Here is an 18,695-nt window from a genome sequence, read left to right as displayed (position 1 = left end):
CTGGGAAGCCATTCCCTGGCTCCTGACCCTCCAGCCCTTGGCAATTGTCTCTCTCCAGGTTTCCTGCAGCTCCTTCAGGCCCTGCAAGGCCCCAGTGAGGTCACCCCAGAGCTTCTCCTCTGCAGGCTGAACAAGCCCAGCTCTGGCAGCCTTTCCTCCCAGCAGAGCTGCTCCATCCCTCTGCTCATCCTGGTGCCTCCCCTGGCCTGGCTGCAGCAGCCCCAGGTCGTTCCTGTGCTGGGACCCCTGAGAGCTGAAGGCATGTTGGTATCCTTCTGAGACATGCATATTTTTGACCTAAAAAAATTAAAACATTCAATGACACCACTGTAAACACGGAATTTGAATTTCTGCTCAGGATAATGGCACAATTTTTCTTTCCTGTTGTAGAAGGCCATCTGTGCAGCACAATCTGTGCAACTGTACAGGCACAGCTACAGGGATATCACAGGTGATTTTAAGCCATCAGTACTTTTCAACAGCTTACCTGTGCTCATTACATGTCAGGACATCCAAGGGTGTCTTGTAAAGCACAAATAAAATGATGTGCACTCCTGCCATCCCCATCTAAGTCACAGGTGGACTCACAGTTCTCACAGTTTTGTGCTGTTGGTTAAATTCTCCCCAAAAGCCTCATGGGGACTGAACCCTTCATCACCTCTTAAGTCTCCCTGTCTCTTCCATGCGGTTGTGCTGCCACATTTCTAAAATTCAGGAGACCAAATATGCTGGATTTTACGACTTCAGGCAGGCACTTGATGGAGCTTTTTGTTGGTTGGGAATTCTCAAGCAACAGTGAAAGGTTTCCTACTTTTTCTTTCAACTTTGAAGGAGGCTGTAGACCAGCAAATAAAGAATTTTATTAATGGGGGCATAAACTTAATGAACAATCCAATGCTAGATACATAGATACAATGATAAATACACAGAAGCACTAAATCTGAGATAAAGAAAAAAATGTATGGAATATCCCTGCGTAGGATTTTCAAATACCAGCTCCTTTAACTTTGTGCAATCTACAGAGGTTTGAGTTAATGCTACTCCCACAGAATGGCTATAAGTGAATCATCAAAAAAACTAAAAGCCATAGATACTGGTCCCAAATTCCTCTAAGTTTGGGGGTTTTTTTAAAGTTTCAGAGTAAATAAGATAAACTTGCTCATGTTATTCATTGTGTCTGTAGAAAACCAATTTCCTAGCTCCTTTTTTTTACCTCCAGGTGTGTCTCAGATACCTGTTACATAAAAATAACTTTGTTTGTAGACAGCATGTGCTGTTGAGCAAAAACATTAGCCTGTTCCAGCCAGTGAAAAGGAACAAGTCTTAATTAACCCAGAAATACCCAAAGGAAGTCAGGAGCTGGTCAAGCTTGTAGTTACAACCTTCCTTATTTTGACATCCAGGCACCATTTCCTGACATGGGTTTTGAAGTCCTGTTTTAGAACATTACCACCATGACAACCTACTTTAAATTATCTTGTTGGCTGGAGTCTACTGAGTGAAAACAGAAAATGAACAAAAGAAATGTAGTTGGGTGGTGGGTTTTTTTTTGTTTTGTTTGTTTTTGTTTGGGTTGTTTTTTCGGTGTTTTTTTTTTTCTGCCAGGTGCTTGCAAAATAATGTGTTTCCCTGCAGGCTAAAAATAAAAAGCATCTTATTAAATCACATCATAAATGACCCATGTAGCACAGTTTATTTTACATTACCTAGGTAAGGAGGCACTGAGCCAAATAAATCAAAGTGAACAAGGCAATAATTGTTCCTCCTTTTATATCACCTAAAATATGGGAGTAATGAACAAACGTGATTAAAGGGATAATACTACATTAGTAATAGGCTCTTCATTTATTGTTTTTTAGAGAAATCGTGTTCACTGTGGATATGGAAGCCCTTTCCCCTGTATTATCAAGCTGACACTTTGTATATTTTAAAAGGATAATGCTGTACTTGTAAAATAAGAACAAGTACAAAATGCAGGTGGCTTTCTTTAGAGAGATTTTATGAGCTGGATTTGTTTCGGATTTTTTTCCATGAAAAATAGTATGTTCAGATAGAGGTCAAGACATCTCTTCAGTGCTTGCATTAAAAATTCTACGATTTTCTGGAGACCAAAGACCACTGTAGAGTCTTTCTTTCATGTGCTATCTAGTTTTATTGAAATAAATGGAATTACTAAATGGAGGTTATGTGGTGAATCAGTTTCTTAACTGACCTGTGTACTTTGCCCATTACTTTTCAGAAGGATTAAGATTTCACAGAATAGTGAATTAGATTTAACAATTACAGCTTAAGTAAATGAAATAGCAATAAGGCCAAGTGTAGAAAAATGCAATTAATTATGATTAAAAATACAAACCAAGGAGGAACATATCTTTATGATCAAGATCAGCCAAACACTTGGCAGGTCTGAAACATGATTAGGTTTTTAAAGGTGCATCTGAAAATATTCCAGCCTGGTCCTTGCTGGCTCAGACCAAGGGTTCTCTAAGTGCAGTGTCCTGTCTCTGAGGTCAGCCAGAAAAGACACAGGAACACAAGAAATAGGAAGTAACAGAATTTTGGAGAGGTACTAAATGCAGCATTACATACAGGTGCTTTCCTCCCCACACTTTCTGTTTTACAGGCAAGAGTTCACATTGTGGACCCTCCTGTTGGTTTCACACTGACAAGCCTGTACTCCTTGGATTTGTCTGATCCTTTCCTAACTCTTTCACACATTTTGCAGCGATGTGTTCTGCAGTGGGATTATCTGCAGAAAGGTAATTTCCTTCTGTTTGTTTCAGGTGCCCCTAATCCATTATGGGAACGGGGAATGCTGTTTGATTCCTGCTTAGCAGGAGGCTGCTGGAAGTACCAGTGCTGAGATTTTTGGTTAGACACTGAATTCAGATTCTGAGCTTTTGAGTCATCCAGACTTTTGGGACAGAAGGACAGAGGCTGTACCATGTGAACACTGCTTGTCTTGGGATGACTTTATGATGTGTATCCCATATCGCTGCCCTATGCCCAGAAATTAAATTTGTGCCTTTCTATGCCTTTAAACTGAGCCTGAGAGGGGGAAGGAAAAACTGAGCAAAACGTTTTCAAAGCAGTTTGCAGCTTGTTCAAGGTCACACACAGATAGCAACATTTTTTTCCCAGCTGCAGCAGGGGAGTGAGGAAGCACCCAGCTTGCTGCTCCCGAGTCAGTTTCTGGCCAGTGTTTCAGCTTCTTTTTCTCTGAAGGGAGACTGAGAGTTTAACTTTGCTTTTCCTTCCCTGGAATTTCGGATTTTCTCCCTTTTCTACTGGACTGCTACAACCTCAGAGCATATCAGGAGGACTTTCCACCGAGCACAGAGGGCCTGGCCCTGGGCCAAGCCCCAGCTCCGAGAAGACCAAAGGCAGGGCTCTGACACTTTCCCAGGTTTTTTCTCCACAGTGAGAGATTTTATTATTTAGCATTACTTTCATTTTCCCGTGTGTTTGTTAAATAAATAGTTTTTATCTCTTTCACTTTCCTTTAAGGAAAATTTATTTTTTCCCAAACCTGGTGGGGGAGGGGTGGTGACCTGCCTTCTCTCAGAGGATATATTTCTAAATTTGGCCAAACTGGAACACTGCTGTACCTCAGATGGACCCCAAAGCCATGGACTAAATGACCTCAGTGAGCGTTTTGGGGACATTTGTAGACATTTCAAGGACATTTGAGAAAAGTGGTCCATAGACTAAGGGAACAGTGTCTCTGTACCCCATCAAAAGGAGGGAAAGATGGGTGGTGGTTAACAAGGGTGCACTGGAGACTGCGTGGCCTGGGCATGGAAGAAGAGGTGGAGGATGGATTGCGTTTGTCTGGGGTAAGGTGAGTTTTGTTCAGAGTAGCTGGTGTGGGGCTGTGCTTTGGATCTGTGCTGGGAAGAGTGTTGACAACACAGGGATGGTTTTGCTCTTGCTGAGCTTGCACAAAGACATTCCTCCTCCTCCCACCACCCAACCAGGGCCAAGGCTGGGACCACACAAGGAGCTGGGAGGGAGCACAGCCAGGACAGGTGACTGCAGATGACCCAAGGGACATCCAAGACCTTGCAGCATCATGCTCTGCATGTAGAGCCGTGGGGACAAGGAGGAAAGGGGGGACATTCAGAGTGCTGGTGTTTGTTACCTGAAGTCACCATGACATGTGACAGAGCCCTGATGTCCTGGGATGGCTGAACACCTGCCTGCCTGTGGGAAGTGGGGAATGGACTTCTGGTTCTTTGCTGTGTGCACGGCTTTTCCTTTACACGTTAAACTCTTTATGTCAGCCCATGGGTTTTTGTCACTTTCTCTCCCTGATCCCACCAGGGCAGAGTGGGCAAGAAGCCACGTGGGGGTGACTTTCTGGCTGGGGTTAAACCACGACACACATAAATCTTGACAGCTGATCATGGGAATGGGTGATGCACTCCCTCACAGTGATGCTATGTTATGCCTCAGGAGTGAATTCTGCTTGATGTCCTTACCTAACATTTGCAAGTAGAAGGGTCAGGCTCTTTCTCTGAAAATAAACTGTGGAAGAGCCTAGTAACAAACCAGTGTAAAGCCTGGTTATCCAATCAACCAAAATGCAATCTCATTTTCCCACAGGAATCCTTTAGGAATGATCTGGATGCACAGGCCCACTTGTCCTTGCTCAGGGGAGCAGTGATCAACCTTACCGCAGAGAGGGCTGTAATCCGCATTTTCCATTACTGGCAGGCATGAAACAAACTGACACTTCATAAAGCATTTTGTAATCCTGTTGGGATGAAAAAAACCCAGTAGCATAATCCTCACTTGGCCTTGTGGCTGTCTTGTGTACCAGAAAAGAAAGGAAAGGAAGAACAGTCCATATCCTTTCTCCTCCTTTGTATAAGGTCTTCCGTAATTTAGACATATAAAGCATCTCAAATTCACCTTTACTCAAAGCACAAACCTTGTAAGAGTATTGTTTTCTCATCCCAAATTACCTCCATATAAATAAATTCCTCGAGCCAGCTCACAGAATTGGCTCAGGAGTCAAATGCTTGGGAGAAGAACAGAGGAAAGAGATTTGGGCCAGCTCCCACCAGCTGTCCAGTGATGTGATCAACGCATTTGTGCATCTGTGCTGACTCTGACCTGCCAGCCAGCCTGGGAAATACATTGCTTATTTGGATCTCCCACATAATGGTATCTTTCAGTATTAGATTTCTTAGTTTAAGGAGGAACAGAACCAACTCATCAGTACCAATAATTAAGAGTTTGTCAGGGTTTTTAGGACCAGATGACAATGAAGCCATGCACTCTTAGGTTACAACAGCCATCAAGCCAAAAATTGACTTTTGGTTGGTGCTTCAAGACAATGTGTTGAAGAAGGCATGATCCCCTATGCCTCCCTGTCCATAGTCACCCCAAAGTATCTCCCTCTCACTGACATTAGCAAATCTTTTGAGCACAGGCCAACAGGAGAATAATGGAGGTCACTGAGAGTGGTTCCAAAAGATCAGTTTTCAGCTAAATAGGTCTGTGCAAAAGGAGACATCCCTGGGCTGTCCTGACAGTTCTTTTGGTGCAGCCAGCAGCGAGAACAAGCAGCACTTGCCATGAGTTATTTGTGAAGGGATTCAGGGCTGGATCCAGAAGCCTGATGGAGGAAGCCAAAGCAGAGTCAGCAGGGTGTCCAGCCCTTCTTGGCAGACGAGCACCGCCTGTGTGATGCTGATGGCTTCAATCTGCAATTGAACTGTGTGTAGATTTTGTTTATGGCCACTGAAGATGGCAGAGGAGTGAATGCTGCCCTTGTGCGTTGTTTATTCTCTTAAATGGGTGGCTTTCAAGGCAATGCTTCTGGCTTGCCCTGCTTTGTTGTGGTGGGATAGGGCTGGGGGCTGTCAGTGTTGCTTTGGTAAAAATGGTTTCATGTCACAGTCGGTCGTAATTGAGAGAGTGAGAGCACATCCAAAAGCAACATTAAACAGATTGTGCTAAATATGATGTGCTATCTTAATCAAATGTGTCGTTTGAAGGGTAACCAAACACGGCCACAGCTTTACTGTCACTACATGGTCATTTACTGGGAGCCAATAAATTACACAGTGCTTGTTAAAACCAGAGTGACCTTTTCAAGGCTGAGTACAGCACTAAGTGTATTAAACGAGCCGTGTTTCCTTATCTGGCATGACAGATGTTTGATTTTGTTGACATTTTCAGGAATGCACAAACAATTACGACTTCAATTGTTTATTCATCAGAGAATGCAAAGCTACCTGATGGTGCTTATATACTGGAGGGTATTGCTCAATAAATCTTGCTGGGGTTGTTGGTGCCACCTAAGTTTATCAAGCATTTAAAAAGACATAAGCAGTGATTTTTTTTTCCTTCGTGGAAAGGTCATTCCTTTCTGAGGGGTGATGTTTTAGGCACCAGCAGTATCTCATGGAAGCGTGAGACATTTAACAAATTACTTCCAGGCATTACAGAGAAACCAAGCATTGGCACAAAACTACATGAAAAGGCATCTAATTTGGGTACTCCTGAATTTTACAAGACTCACCAAACCAAGGAGTATCCTGCTCCCTTGGGTGCTCTCTGAATGGATGGGGAGTAGCTGATGGATGTCTGACTGGGAATTCTTTCCCTTTTCTTGGTGACAGTCCAGAATTTCTAATTTTTTGGCAAATGTTTGAGCATGCATTTCAATTTTCTTCCACTTATAATACTTATTATAGCAACAGAGCACTGTGAAAACACTGCCTGTTGAGAAAATGAGGTAAGGGAATGATTACAGTCCTTTGGACATTTGTGTGAGACCACTTGAACTGAGCAAATAAATGAAGAATTAGACAATATTTATTCAGATATTGCAGCACTATATAAATAATAATTCTGTGCAAAGACTGAAGTTTTAGGAATTAGGTTTAACAGCTAAGAAGTGCAGAATACAGGGAAATGTAATGGCAAAGCTTTAGAAATGGTTTTAATTTCCTCATTCTGTGCATATTCATTCCCAGGTAACAAATACTGTTTTTGGGTGGAACAGAGAGCAACTCCAATAATTTACATAATTATTATTTTTTATCTGTACACCATCATACATATACATTAAAAATGGATGTAAATTAATAACTAGGAAAAGATGCATCACACAAAGCTAAATAAAATGGTTGGACAAAAAGCTGACATTTTTTTCACACAGTTTTGGTTTTCTACCACATCTACATATGTTTCACTGTTCATTTGATATTCAAAAGAATTCCTTAATTGGATAGACTTTGACTATACCCAACTGCTATTTTATAGCTTCCCTGTCAAAACAAGCCCCACAGAACCTTTAGCTAGGACTTCTCAATTTTTATTTTTTAAAAAATATATCTGTATTCTAAGTAATGCAAATACATTTACAAGGTCTGAAGAGGCTCAATCAGGAAAACCTGCTTCTGTTGTAAATGTCTGCTTTGTGTCACATTAGCAGTGCCATCCTTCCTGCCTTAAAACCACATTTGTTTTACAACACTTACAGTACCATAGAGCTTTGGCTCTTTTTTGGGGGGTTTGAATGCTTTCTAAACTTACAATCTTGTTATGATAAAAAGAAACTGAATGTGAGAAAAGAACACACAGAAGATTATGAAGGGGAGGGAAGGAGCAATGAATTTTTGATAACCTGCAAGACTAACAGAGATATGAGTCCAGATGGTGCATTGCCTTTTAAATTACTTTTGCATTTTACAAAAAGGCTGGAAAATTTTAAAGCATTAGCAGCTGAATGGGATTGTCAAATAGGTATTTAATTATCAGCACTGAATAGCACCAGTGTTGATGTTTCATAGAGTATTTACAGCTAGAAATGGAGAAACTGCAGTTTTACAGAGTGGCTAGTGAGATAATGCAAATTTTTGAGAAGGAAAATGTTTGGGATTAAGGGTAAACAACAACATATCTTTTCTTTAGTGTATGGGCTGATTTTTTTTTTTTTCTAAATAAATCCTAGTTTAAAGGCTTCTACGTTTAGGGAGTATGACCTCCCCAAATCTGCCACTGATCTGGTGTACACTAAATGGAAGAATTGTCCAGAAAAATTGTTCTGTCTGAATAATTTGAGATTGAGTACTCAGAGCTGTGTACCCTGGCTCATAAATGCTGCAGAAAATACAAGCCAGAATAACGCATTCTATTGCTGCTGCTTTATTTTTAAAGCCCTCCTGCAATTACAGATGGCTTAATTCAGTAACAGGTTACGTAGCATTCAAAGTGTAGATAGGAATCCTTATTTATGTTTCTTCAGGAAAATGAAACAATATTCATTCCTTCGGCACACAGCTACCGAATCCTGTTCTCCCTCTCATGTTTGGGGTGCTAAAACCCTGAGCCTGGTCTCTGACCCCCAGGCAGTGGCTGGGTGTAGTTTGCACCTGCACAACTCAAACCAGTGAGGAGAAATACCTGGGAGAATTTAGGTCCCAGTTTTCTCTGTTGTTTTATTCACCTGGCAGGTGGCCAAGGACCCTTTGGTGGGCAGTTTTTCTTAACTGTGATTTGTTGCAGATGTGAGCCATTTTAACCTTCACTAAGTACCTCTTGCCCAGCAGCACCCTCCACTATTTCATCTTCAGTGAAATAGTTTGAACTCCTGCTTTTTTCCCTCTTTTGTCAATAGACTTACCTTGAATTGTCTTCTATTTCTGTTTGGTCACTAATTTCTCAAAGGTCATTGATTCCTAAGGGAGAACAAAGGTTTCATTTAGCAATCTCACACGAAAATTGCTAGGGGGGTTTTAAGAAATTACCATTTTCAGTCCCTGATTACATATTGTCTTTTTCCTCTCCTGCAATTTCAGAAAAAGCTCTCTTAGAGTGTGCCTCTGGCAGTAATGCCATTTTCAAAAGCAGAACCTGTGGTTATTTCCTCTCCTGCGTGACCTGATTTAGTGGGTGTTCACATGGCTGCTGGAGCGGTATCTAAATTTAGCTGGAGAAAGAAGAGGTGTGTGGTCACCTTCCACCCAGGTGAGCTGTTGTGCAGAGTATGAGAGGCCCAGGCTCAGTTTCAGATGATCTGTGGTGTCTTCCCAGGGGTGTTGCTTTAATCCACACGGTTTGAGCTGCTCTGGTGAGGGCGTGCTCTCACTACCAACCCGCTGAGCTATTCCACTTTTCAGGGATTGTTTATGGCAGAGGAGGGATGGTTCTGGAATTTTGCTAGGAGAGAAGGGGCCTGAGTTAGTGTTCTAGTAAATAAGAAATAATAATTACGTACAATTGTATTTAAACACCCTCTGGAGCAAGTGCTCAAAGTCCAGTCTTCTCTCACAGGAAATTAGGTTGACTATCAATTTTATGGGCTCCTTGGAAGGAAAAGTGAGCCAGTTATGGCACCCAAGACCCCACAAAAACATGGGGGTCCGAGCCCTGACTTTGTGCTCCGTCCTGTCTTGGTGCTGATGTTCTGCTTGGCTTTCTGGGCTTTTCACTTCCCATTATTGGAATTCCCTACATAGCAGGAAAATTGCCTTGAATCAACCTAAAAAGTAATCTCTCTGAAGTGTTACTAGCTTAGGTTTTGCTGACCTATTTAGGATTAGAGTAGCTGGCAAATTGTTTTACATAGTTTGATTTCAGAGGTAAATTCCAACTGAACTGCTGCAGCGTTGCTTTAACTTCAAAGCAGTGTCAAAGAGAGAATTAAATAAAATTTAGGTAATTTTGAAGTCACACCTTCAGCTGCTTCAGTTGTGCTGCAGCTGGGCTGTCAGGTGCCCACACTCTGCTTTTGGATTATGTAGTGGGCAGAGGAACTTCACCTATGCCTAGCAATTAAATTACGCAGGTATTTGCAGAATACTTCCCCATTTGTGCTGCCACTCCAGAATATGAAAATAAGGGACCTTACTTAGGAATTGCCAGCTTTCCCCCTGACCCCTCCAAAAAACCCCCATCCCTTCCATATCCAGCTTCATAAAGACAGCACTAAAATATTCCCAAATGAGCTATAAAGAGGCACTTACAGCTCCTGGCAGCGGGTTGAGACAATACTGAGTTTAACAACTGAACTCCAGCTGTTTGGCCGAAAACAATTCTCTGCAGTATTGGATTCAGAGGACAGCACCACGTCTAGGAGAAACAAACAGGAAGGAGAAGTGACAGCATGGTTTTGGAGCACAGGGATGTGCACATTTCCAAAAAAGTTTCCAATTAGCTGTTCCCCAAATCTGCTTCGGGCTATCAGAAAACAAAGGTGTTGGAGAGATGGATCTTCCTTAAGGAGGCACATCTTCAGATTTCACTTTCAATTACCTGGATAGCTCATGGAGGCAAGCAAAAGAATTTCTCACTCATATTAATGACCTGTATATCTATGTTTGTGGTTTTTTCCCCGACAGCCCATTCTGCCACTGTTTCAGGCAACAGCTTTGGTTCACAGCAAAGCCCCATTTAGCCAAATATCTGTGCTGATTGATTGGCTTGTGCAGATTTTCCCTTCCTTGAGAAAGAGATCTTTCTTCCTGTCTTTACAAAACCAAATTTAGTCCAGGAATGTGGAGTTGTGGTTTGGGTTTCTTTTTGGCCAAACTTAGTCTAAAGAGCTCTCAAGAATTATGAATTTTAATGGGGCAACCAAAATTTTACAAAAAAAGAAGCAAAACCTCAGACCACGCTCTTCCCTCTCATCTCTGTCCTTCCACCACTTGTCATAATTTTTATATACATTTATATACATTTTCACATACATGATTTTTACACTTTTTTTTTTTTTTTTTTTTGCCAGCAAGGTACATTTCCACATTTTGTTGCTGGCTGTGCCTTAGTCAGGTACTCAGCAACACTATTTATACAGTGACATTTTTCAAAGAGCTGCACGCTCTACATAGCTAATGGAAAAAGGTGGCGCAACCACAGAAAAGAACTTAATGTTATTCATGGAATACCAAAGGAGAAAATGGAACAGTGGATCACATTAATTCCGGCAAATACTATTATTTTAAACTCATTTAAATTCAAGTCAAACTTATTGAGCATATCATCCCAGAGAGCAACTAACATTTATCTTCCCTGTGCAAGCAGAGCAAACAGGAGCTGAGCGGGTGCTTGCTGTTCGCAGAAGGGGCTGCCTCTGACAAACCCATGGGAGAGGGCAGGGGGGAGAGCCCACACTTATGTTTTAATTGAAACAATGATTAATTGCATCACACAGGGTCTCACAGTCACTGTCTTTCCGTCTCGACCTGCCATAAGCCACTCAGCGCTACTCCGAAGTGTTTTTCCAGTAACATATGTCCTAAACTTGCACCATTCCTCCTATTTTTCAACCTGTGTCTTTTTGTGATAATTGAAGATGTAATTACACCACTTTTAACAATAAATTAGCGTGTTACTGTGGTCCTCTGATACACATTCCAATTTCCAGTTAAGCAGTCCAAAGACTTAATCTGTTTTGCCCTTCTATTTCTGTCCTAATGTGTATTTTCACACATTAAAATAATGATTACAAATAGCTTCTCATAGGCTGTTTAATGTACTCCACAGAGGTGGGAACAGGCAGGAATATTTCTATAGCATTGGCTATTGTACATCAGCTCTGATATCACCTATTGTGCACATCTTTTGACCTTTATATACCTTTATTTTTTGATCATGAAATTGAGAACAAATTTCTTTTTCATGGAAGCAGCAATTTTTTCTTTCCTTCTTTCTCCTTTACAATTCTATTTAATTTTTTAAAAAAATCCCATTTATGTTACTGCACTGAAAACTCAACCAAAGTAATGAATTGCAATGTATAGAAATATAAAGGATAAAAATAGTTTGAATGTGCTAGCTTGTACAATACTAAGTTCTACTTTCATATATTTTTCCTCCAGCCCTATCTGTTTATAAACTTCTAAACTGCTTCATGTTCAGACAGAAATAAAAATCTCAGACTAGCAAGAAACGAGAAAAGAGTAGCTGATAACTTACATTAAAAAATATTTTGAATTTTTTCCCTACTACTTAACTAGCAGTAAAATGATCTTAAAGGAATTTTCATAAGTAACTCATACTCTTAATTACTGTACAGGACAACACCTGAAGGAGTCACAATTTAAAAGGAGAAAGAACTTAGTCCAGGTTTCTGTTTTACTTATATCAATCTATTATGAGAGGGCTGCCCACAATAATTCAGAAGTGTAGCTCATCCAATCCAGTGTCTTATCTCTAACATGGATCGATACCAGATGCTTCAAAGCACAACAGAACAAGACTTGAAACTTCTATTCTTTGGGGGGGAAAAAAAAATCAAACTCCCTTTGCTTTCTGAAAAGTGGATATGAAAAAGATATGCTATCAAATTAATTGCTAGACAGAAATTCCAGAATAATTTGATTTGAAAAATAATATATTCATTTTCACAAAATCAAAGTAGTTACCCTGTTCAGTGTAACTGAACCCAAGTCCTTCCAGACTTGTCCCTCTGGAACAAGGAGTGTTCCAGAGTAAGAAAGAAAGATCCACAAACTGAAAACATCCCAAATATTAAAATATGACATCTGATTCACATCCACTCAGATTTAGTTCAGAAACAGTGTGAAGACTATACCTAACATAATTAAAATAATAAGCTGTGAAGCTCTCTGGAAGCAAAGCAGAAAGGTTTTGAGTTTGTGCCAAAACAGAAATCATGCAGGCAAAAATTCTAACAGTAAAATTGGAAAAAAAAAAATCAGGGATTATTAATGATTTTCCTTAAAATTGGCATCTGGCAAGCAAAAAATTACAATCATTCACAAAGATGTGTTATTTCCCAGAGGTCCTTTAACCACTGCCTTTTTTTCCTTCATACAATTTTAATGACAGAGGAGCACCACTTCCATATTGCTTTTTGCCTATTTTCAATTGATTTATCTTCTACCAAGTCAAGGTGCCCTAAAGGGAACTGAAAAGACTATTTTAAAATAAATATTTCATTGGGTACCCAGACTATTATATAGCTGAGTGTGATGGAACACACTGTTATGTTTTTGCACAACTTAATTCTGCAGCTTGTGGGCTTTAATGAATCTGATCCATCCCTCTTAATAACATTGAATATCAGTTCATTCTTACATATTTATAGTGACACTTCTGTCTCTAGAATCACTCAGGGCTGGGTATTTTTATGTTAATATCTGTGGTGGGAATGTGTTTAGAGAAATCACTCTGGAATGAGAAAATAAGGTGAGAAAAAAATCTGAGTTTCTCTGGCTCACCTCTTTAGCAGTCAGTAAACAAATAAAAGACTAGGAAGACTTAAAACAATAAACTAAAGAATGGGTAAACTACAAGAGATTAAGACCAAGGTAAATTTGGGGAGTAAATGAAAAAAACAGGCAGTTAAATGAATAAACAAATAAATAAATAGGTATGGTTGGCTGAATGCAGTGATCTTCCCACATGAGCAAAGAAACGAATGCAATCTGGAGTTGTGTCTCTGTGAAATTAAAACACAAACACCTGGTATTAATGACAGGAGCCACATCTCTCTCAATGACAACCTGCATTTTCCACCCAGGCAACCAAAATAATGAATTTTAGACTTTGCTTTATTGAGAAGTAATGAAATTACAGATAATCTAGAATTAAAAAATGCCTTTGGGTAGAATGCAGGCTGTCCCATTTTGTAGTAACAGAAAGACCAGCACGGATCTGTTAATGTATTTCTGCTGCAGAAGTGAAAAGTTCTGAAGTCCTAAGGGAACCAATTACTTAAGTCAGGCAGAGAACTTACGGGCTTGGTAATTGATGTGGCTTGAAAACTACTGAAAACTGCCCAAGCAACTCACGTAGGGGAGCAACCCAGTTCTAGAGGGACTAATTACAGCTTTGGCAGCACACAGGAGTTAGAGAGTTTGCCATGAATGGAGAATACAAGTACTCATTTTCTAACTCGCAGCATGCAGGTGTTTCATCAAAAATACAAACTAACAACTACCTGTACTCAAGCAGCCTTCAATTAACTGACCCGATTAACGAAGGCTACAAGATTGTACTACACTTCCTTTGTAAATGAAAGGTTAACTAGCAATAGCCCACCACAAACACAGGTTTATCAAATAGTTTATGACTAACATGATGCATTTCATCAGCCCTCACACGAAGCAGGGCTGATGTTGCTTAATTTTTGCATGATTTGCACTGGCACACAAAAGCTGAGGTTCTACAAGGAGAGCTGGAATACAACCACCAGCACAGAGGAGGTTCAGATCCTCCATCCCCTCAGCACACAGCCATGGAAATTATGTAAAACAGCAGCAGATGAAAGATTTCGGGCACTGTGCTCCACATCAGTGATTTATTTATCTGAGTCGGTAGCAGGGTTGGAAACAAGGTCATGATTTAGAAACTTCTTATAACTACTAGCCCCCAGGACCTTTCTGCTTCTAAATGACTACGATCCATCAGTGTAACAACACTGTGAAGGGATGATTACAGCTTTAGAACACATCACAAGAGGAGAAAATCTCTAACACTTCATCCAAAAATAATTCCTTTAAGTTTAACCACCCATGCTCAAAAGTATCTTTGAAAACTACAAGAGAAGGGGGCAGCATTCAGAAAGGAGACCTTGTTTTTAAGCACAGTAAAGGAGTTGGTTTGCCTATCCCACAGGGTGACCCTTCAGAGGCAATGTGTGCTCTTTTCAAATACATCAGGGACTCTGGAATAAGGGGGAAGTCATCTGCACGTTAGACTCACCCCTGAAAAAAGAAATGTGGAACCCAGTAGCTGCTCTGTTACGAGCAGCATGTTACCCACTCCCACGTACTGTTGCTGGGGGAGCTTGGTAAGAAACTGACATCCATACAGAATAGCAAGAAAATACAAAATTTTATGAAAATCTTCAGTTTGCAGATTCTGCTGCTTCAAGCCACATTAAATGCACTGTGCTGCAGCAGGAGGGAAAAAGGAGAGCAGAAAAGTTCAAAAGGAACGCAGCTCACAGCTCTTCAGAGCACTGCCTGCAAGGGTGAAGGGGCCATCCCAGAGCAAGGCCAGTGCTCTCCATACCCTGTGTCTCCAGAAAGTGGCGTGGTCACAACAACAGCAGTGTGAAAATGAGTTTCTATTTGTGCTGTCAGCAAGGCCACTGACTGAAGTGTCTGTGAGCCCTCATTGGTTTCAGTATCCTGACAGCATTCACAGCTTCTGGACTATCTTTAATTACACAGGCCTCAAGGCCAAGCACAGCTCTACCAACAGAAAGCCATCAATTCCCTCCAAACACCTCCAAAAGTTCCAGTTTTGGTAACTGTAGAAAACTACCAATGATTTTTTCTGGTCAGAGTTATGCCCACCTCATCCCCTGAGCCTGAAGCTTCATGAAACCTCTAAAACAGTGCCCAAGTTCCTGCTCAGAGCTGATGCTACAGAGACCTGGGACCAGCAGCTCTTTAGAACAGCTCAGCATGGAAGAAAAGCCAAAGAAAATCCTCACTGAAGTTAAACAATTCTGCAGCATGGATTATATGATAGGATACCTACTTCTATAAACAATCCCAAGTCATTATTCTGAGCCAAAACAAAAGTTCAGCCCAATCCCAGTTTTGAAATGTGATTTTCCCTACCCCACTTTTATACGAAATGACAGTTAACTGTTTAATTTGATGGCAAAACACTGTAATTTGAAGGGATTCTCAGTACAGACCAGCTGTCAAAAGCACTTCAGGAGTTTCACAAAACACACAGCCCAAGGCCTTGGGTTTAAGATTTTATTTAGAGATATCCAGCATGGATTGCAGCTATCATTTTCCCATTGAACAACGCTGTGTAGAAGACTTCAACTCTGCAAGAAAAAGAAATTGAACACATTTAAGAACCCTGTAATAAACATTTAATTAGAATTTTTGATGGGCTTTGCATCATCCTCTGTCTGGTTTTGCATCAGAGGCCTTGACTTGCATGGAACCACACAGTTCTACATGTTCAAGTTCAATACAAGTCTGCTGATTTTGGTTTTCTCCTCAGTGTAGGGTGGAAAAAGCATCAAACTGATAAAGGAATTACATAATTTGTTCCAATTGTTACTTCCTTTCAAGAACTATCTGTGTCACTCAAAAATGTTTTAAATTCTCAGACTACAGACAATATTGCGGTTCCAAGTGGAATCAGTTTAAGACAAAGTGAAGTGGGCTTTCACCTGGAAGTGGAATACTTGCACAGTCTGAGTCATGTCTGAGGCTTGCTTTGTTAGGATCATCAGCAAGCACCAATTAATTTCTGTTAATGACCTTATCTCAACCGGACAGCATGCCATAAACCATCAGGAATGATGTAGGTGGTGAGACTGTTTTGATACAGGGCAGGTTCAAGAAAACTTTATTTTCCCCTGAGCTTTATCTGGCACATCAGAAAGCGTTTACAGCATCACAGTTTCTCATCCTGTTCTGTCACATCACACGTGCCAGGGACTCCCACAGATCACTCTTTATTTCCTCAGGGGAGGAAACAGACATGGCTTTGGTCAGAGCCAGAAGCTGCAGGCAGAGAGGTGTGGCCTCTGGGGAGGCAAAGGTCACAAACCAGCAGAGTGCAGCAGCTCTGTGACACAAACTTCCACCTCCTCACCGTTTCAGTTATGATGCAACTGCAGACCACAACTCCTCAGAAGCCGCACTGCAAAAGGTTGAGGGTTATAAAGGTTTTTTGATGAGGTCAGGCTCCCTAAATTCCACAGTGCTATGAAATCCAACAAAAGCAGTTACCCAGCTAGTGCAGCTACAGCCTGTCCATTTCTTCAGGAGCTGGTGTCTGACTATGAAGAAAGGGGCACCAAATCCACTCCCAAAGAACGCACACATCATCGCGAGCAGCCGCCACTTGTTGTCCACAGAGAAGGGGAGGTTCTAGAGGAAAAAAAAAAGGCAGTTCTACCTTTGCAATCAATGCATTAATTCCTTTCTCAATCCATTTAAAAGTGCTAAGAATCTCAGAGCAAAACAAATATGCAGTTGCAAAGCATTTTCAATACCTCTCAAGGAAAGAAAGACAGTACTTAGGATAATAAATAACTTTCCAGTATCTGAAGGGCACCTACGGGGAAGCTGGAGATGGACTCTTCATCAGGAACCACAGTGACAGGACAAGAGGGAACAGATTCTAATGGAAAGAGGGGACACTTTGGCTAGATATTAGAAAGAAGTTCCTCCCTTTAAGGATGGGCAGGCCCTGGCACAGGGTGCCCAGAGCAGCTCTGGCTGCCCCTGGATCCCTGGAACTGTCCAAGGCCAGGTTGGATAGAGCTTGGAGCAATGTGGGATAGTGGGAGATGTCCCGGCCCACGTCAGGGGGTGGAAAAAATTATCTTTAAGGTCTCTTCCAGCCCAAATACTCCATGATTACAGCTTGGGTGTGACCTCTGGAGGTCACTTTGTCACCTTTTCTCCTCCCTCTCCAAGCCAAAGTGGGGCCAGTTTGCTGCAAGTCTCACGCAGTCAAATATAAAACCCCCTGCGGATACACATCCACAACCTCCCCAGTGTTCTGGTACTTCATCATCTTCACCATGGAAAAATTTCCTAATCTCAATTACACGTGTAAAATTAAGCTTTTAGGCCAATGGCTTGAGAAAACACGCCAGGTACATCAGAAAGCGTTTACAGTATCATTGTTGCCCCTCATACCGCAATGCTCATCATCTGTACCACCGCAGGGAAGGGCGCTGGCGTCCATCACCACACGATCTGCGCTGCTGTGGCTGTGCCGGCATCACCGCGCCACCCCAAAGCCCACATACCAACCAGCCACAAGGCAGCCATCAACCCCCACCCCACCATCCCCCTCCCCGCGACCTTCAGCGGGCCAGGACGCTCCTGCCCACCTTCCCGGGTCCCTCCTCATAGTGGCTGCGGCGGATGGCAGAGGTAGCGAAGCGGCGGACGCCGGCGGACAACTTGATGGGGACAAGAGACTGCGGCCACTCGTCCGCCCTGCGCGACCTTCCCGAGCGCGGCGCGGCTGACGGGAGCCGGAACCGGAAGCCGGAAGGAGGAAGTGACCTCCCCGTGCATGACGGGAGTTGTAGTTCCGCAAGGTCACGTGCAGCCAAACGACGGCCTGCGGTTGGTCGAGCCCCGCGCGCGCTCCCCGGGGGGCGGGAGAGTCCCGCGCGCCCCCGCCGCCATTTTGTGGTGGCTGAGGGGCGGAGGGGAAGTGGCGGGAGTGGGGCTGGCGGGTCCGACGCTTTGGTACGTCTCGCGAGCTGCCCTGGACTAGTTTTCACGTAGAGCTCGTGGATCCCGCTAAGTGGACAGAAAAATACAGGAGTAGTCTGTGTTGGAAGGGACCTTAAAGCTCATCGAGTTTTACACTCCCCGCCCCTTCCAAGCCCCGTCCAGCCTGGCCTTGGACACTTCCAGGGATCCAGGGGCAGCAGCAGCTTCTCTGGGCACCGTGTGCTAGGGCCGCACACCCTGACAGGGAAGAAGTCTTTCCCCAAATCCCATCTAACCCTGTTCCTCTCCTAGTCTGCATGCATTTCCCCTCGTCCTGTCACTCCATGCTCTTTTTTTTTTTTAAAGGGTTCCTCTCCATCATGATGGATGGTGATGATTTCTACATGATATATTTATATGGTATCACTACGTTTAATGACTATATTGTGGCCTATTTAAAGAAACTTTGGCAATGTGGAGGGAAAGAAAGACCCCTAGCACTGGTCACGTTTTCCAAAGGAATAACAAAGTTACTTCCAAAATTGGGGGTCT

The 18,695-nt window shown here is 42.3% G+C and overlaps 1 protein-coding gene and 2 non-coding genes across 3 annotated transcripts; all 3 read right to left on the bottom strand.

Annotated features, from left to right (window-relative positions):
- Positions 1-15,689: 15,689 nt before the first annotated feature.
- On the bottom strand, positions 15,690-18,113 carry COX7C (cytochrome c oxidase subunit 7C). Its single transcript, XM_069000259.1, has 5 exons — positions 18,040-18,113; positions 17,810-17,987; positions 16,695-16,835; positions 16,558-16,605; positions 15,690-15,775 (listed from the first exon to the last, which is right to left on the bottom strand). Exons 1-4 carry the CDS (start codon positions 18,111-18,113, stop codon positions 16,594-16,596), a joined length of 405 nt encoding a protein of 134 aa, XP_068856360.1. The 3' UTR covers positions 15,690-15,775; positions 16,558-16,593.
- On the bottom strand, positions 16,334-16,394 carry LOC138102585 (small nucleolar RNA Z39). Its single transcript, XR_011147443.1, has one exon. It is a non-coding gene; the product is annotated as a small nucleolar RNA Z39 (small nucleolar RNA).
- Positions 17,571-17,633, bottom strand: LOC138102586 (small nucleolar RNA Z39). Its single transcript, XR_011147444.1, has one exon. It is a non-coding gene; the product is annotated as a small nucleolar RNA Z39 (small nucleolar RNA).
- Positions 18,114-18,695: the final 582 nt, after the last annotated feature.

This window comes from Aphelocoma coerulescens, unplaced genomic scaffold (genome assembly GCF_041296385.1).
Source record: "Aphelocoma coerulescens isolate FSJ_1873_10779 unplaced genomic scaffold, UR_Acoe_1.0 HiC_scaffold_87, whole genome shotgun sequence".
Classification (NCBI taxonomy): domain Eukaryota; kingdom Metazoa; phylum Chordata; class Aves; order Passeriformes; family Corvidae; genus Aphelocoma; species Aphelocoma coerulescens.
The sequence above is the reverse complement of the archived record's forward strand: the minus strand, read 5'-3'. Positions and strand labels throughout refer to the sequence as shown.

What these genes read in the sequence shown, in the direction of transcription:
- COX7C (XM_069000259.1), bottom strand. Translation starts at nt 18,113, where the DNA reads ATGGCGGCGGGGGCGCGCGGGACTCTCCCGCCCCCCGGGGAGCGCGCG. An exon ending in TCGACCAACCGCAGGCCGTC is followed by an intron (nt 17,988 to 18,039) that starts GTTTGGCTGCAC and finishes ATGCACGGGGAG; the next exon opens with GTCACTTCCTCCTTCCGGCT. An exon ending in ATGAGGAGGGACCCGGGAAG is followed by an intron (nt 16,836 to 17,809) that starts GTGGGCAGGAGC and finishes TTTTTCCTCTAG; the next exon opens with AACCTCCCCTTCTCTGTGGA.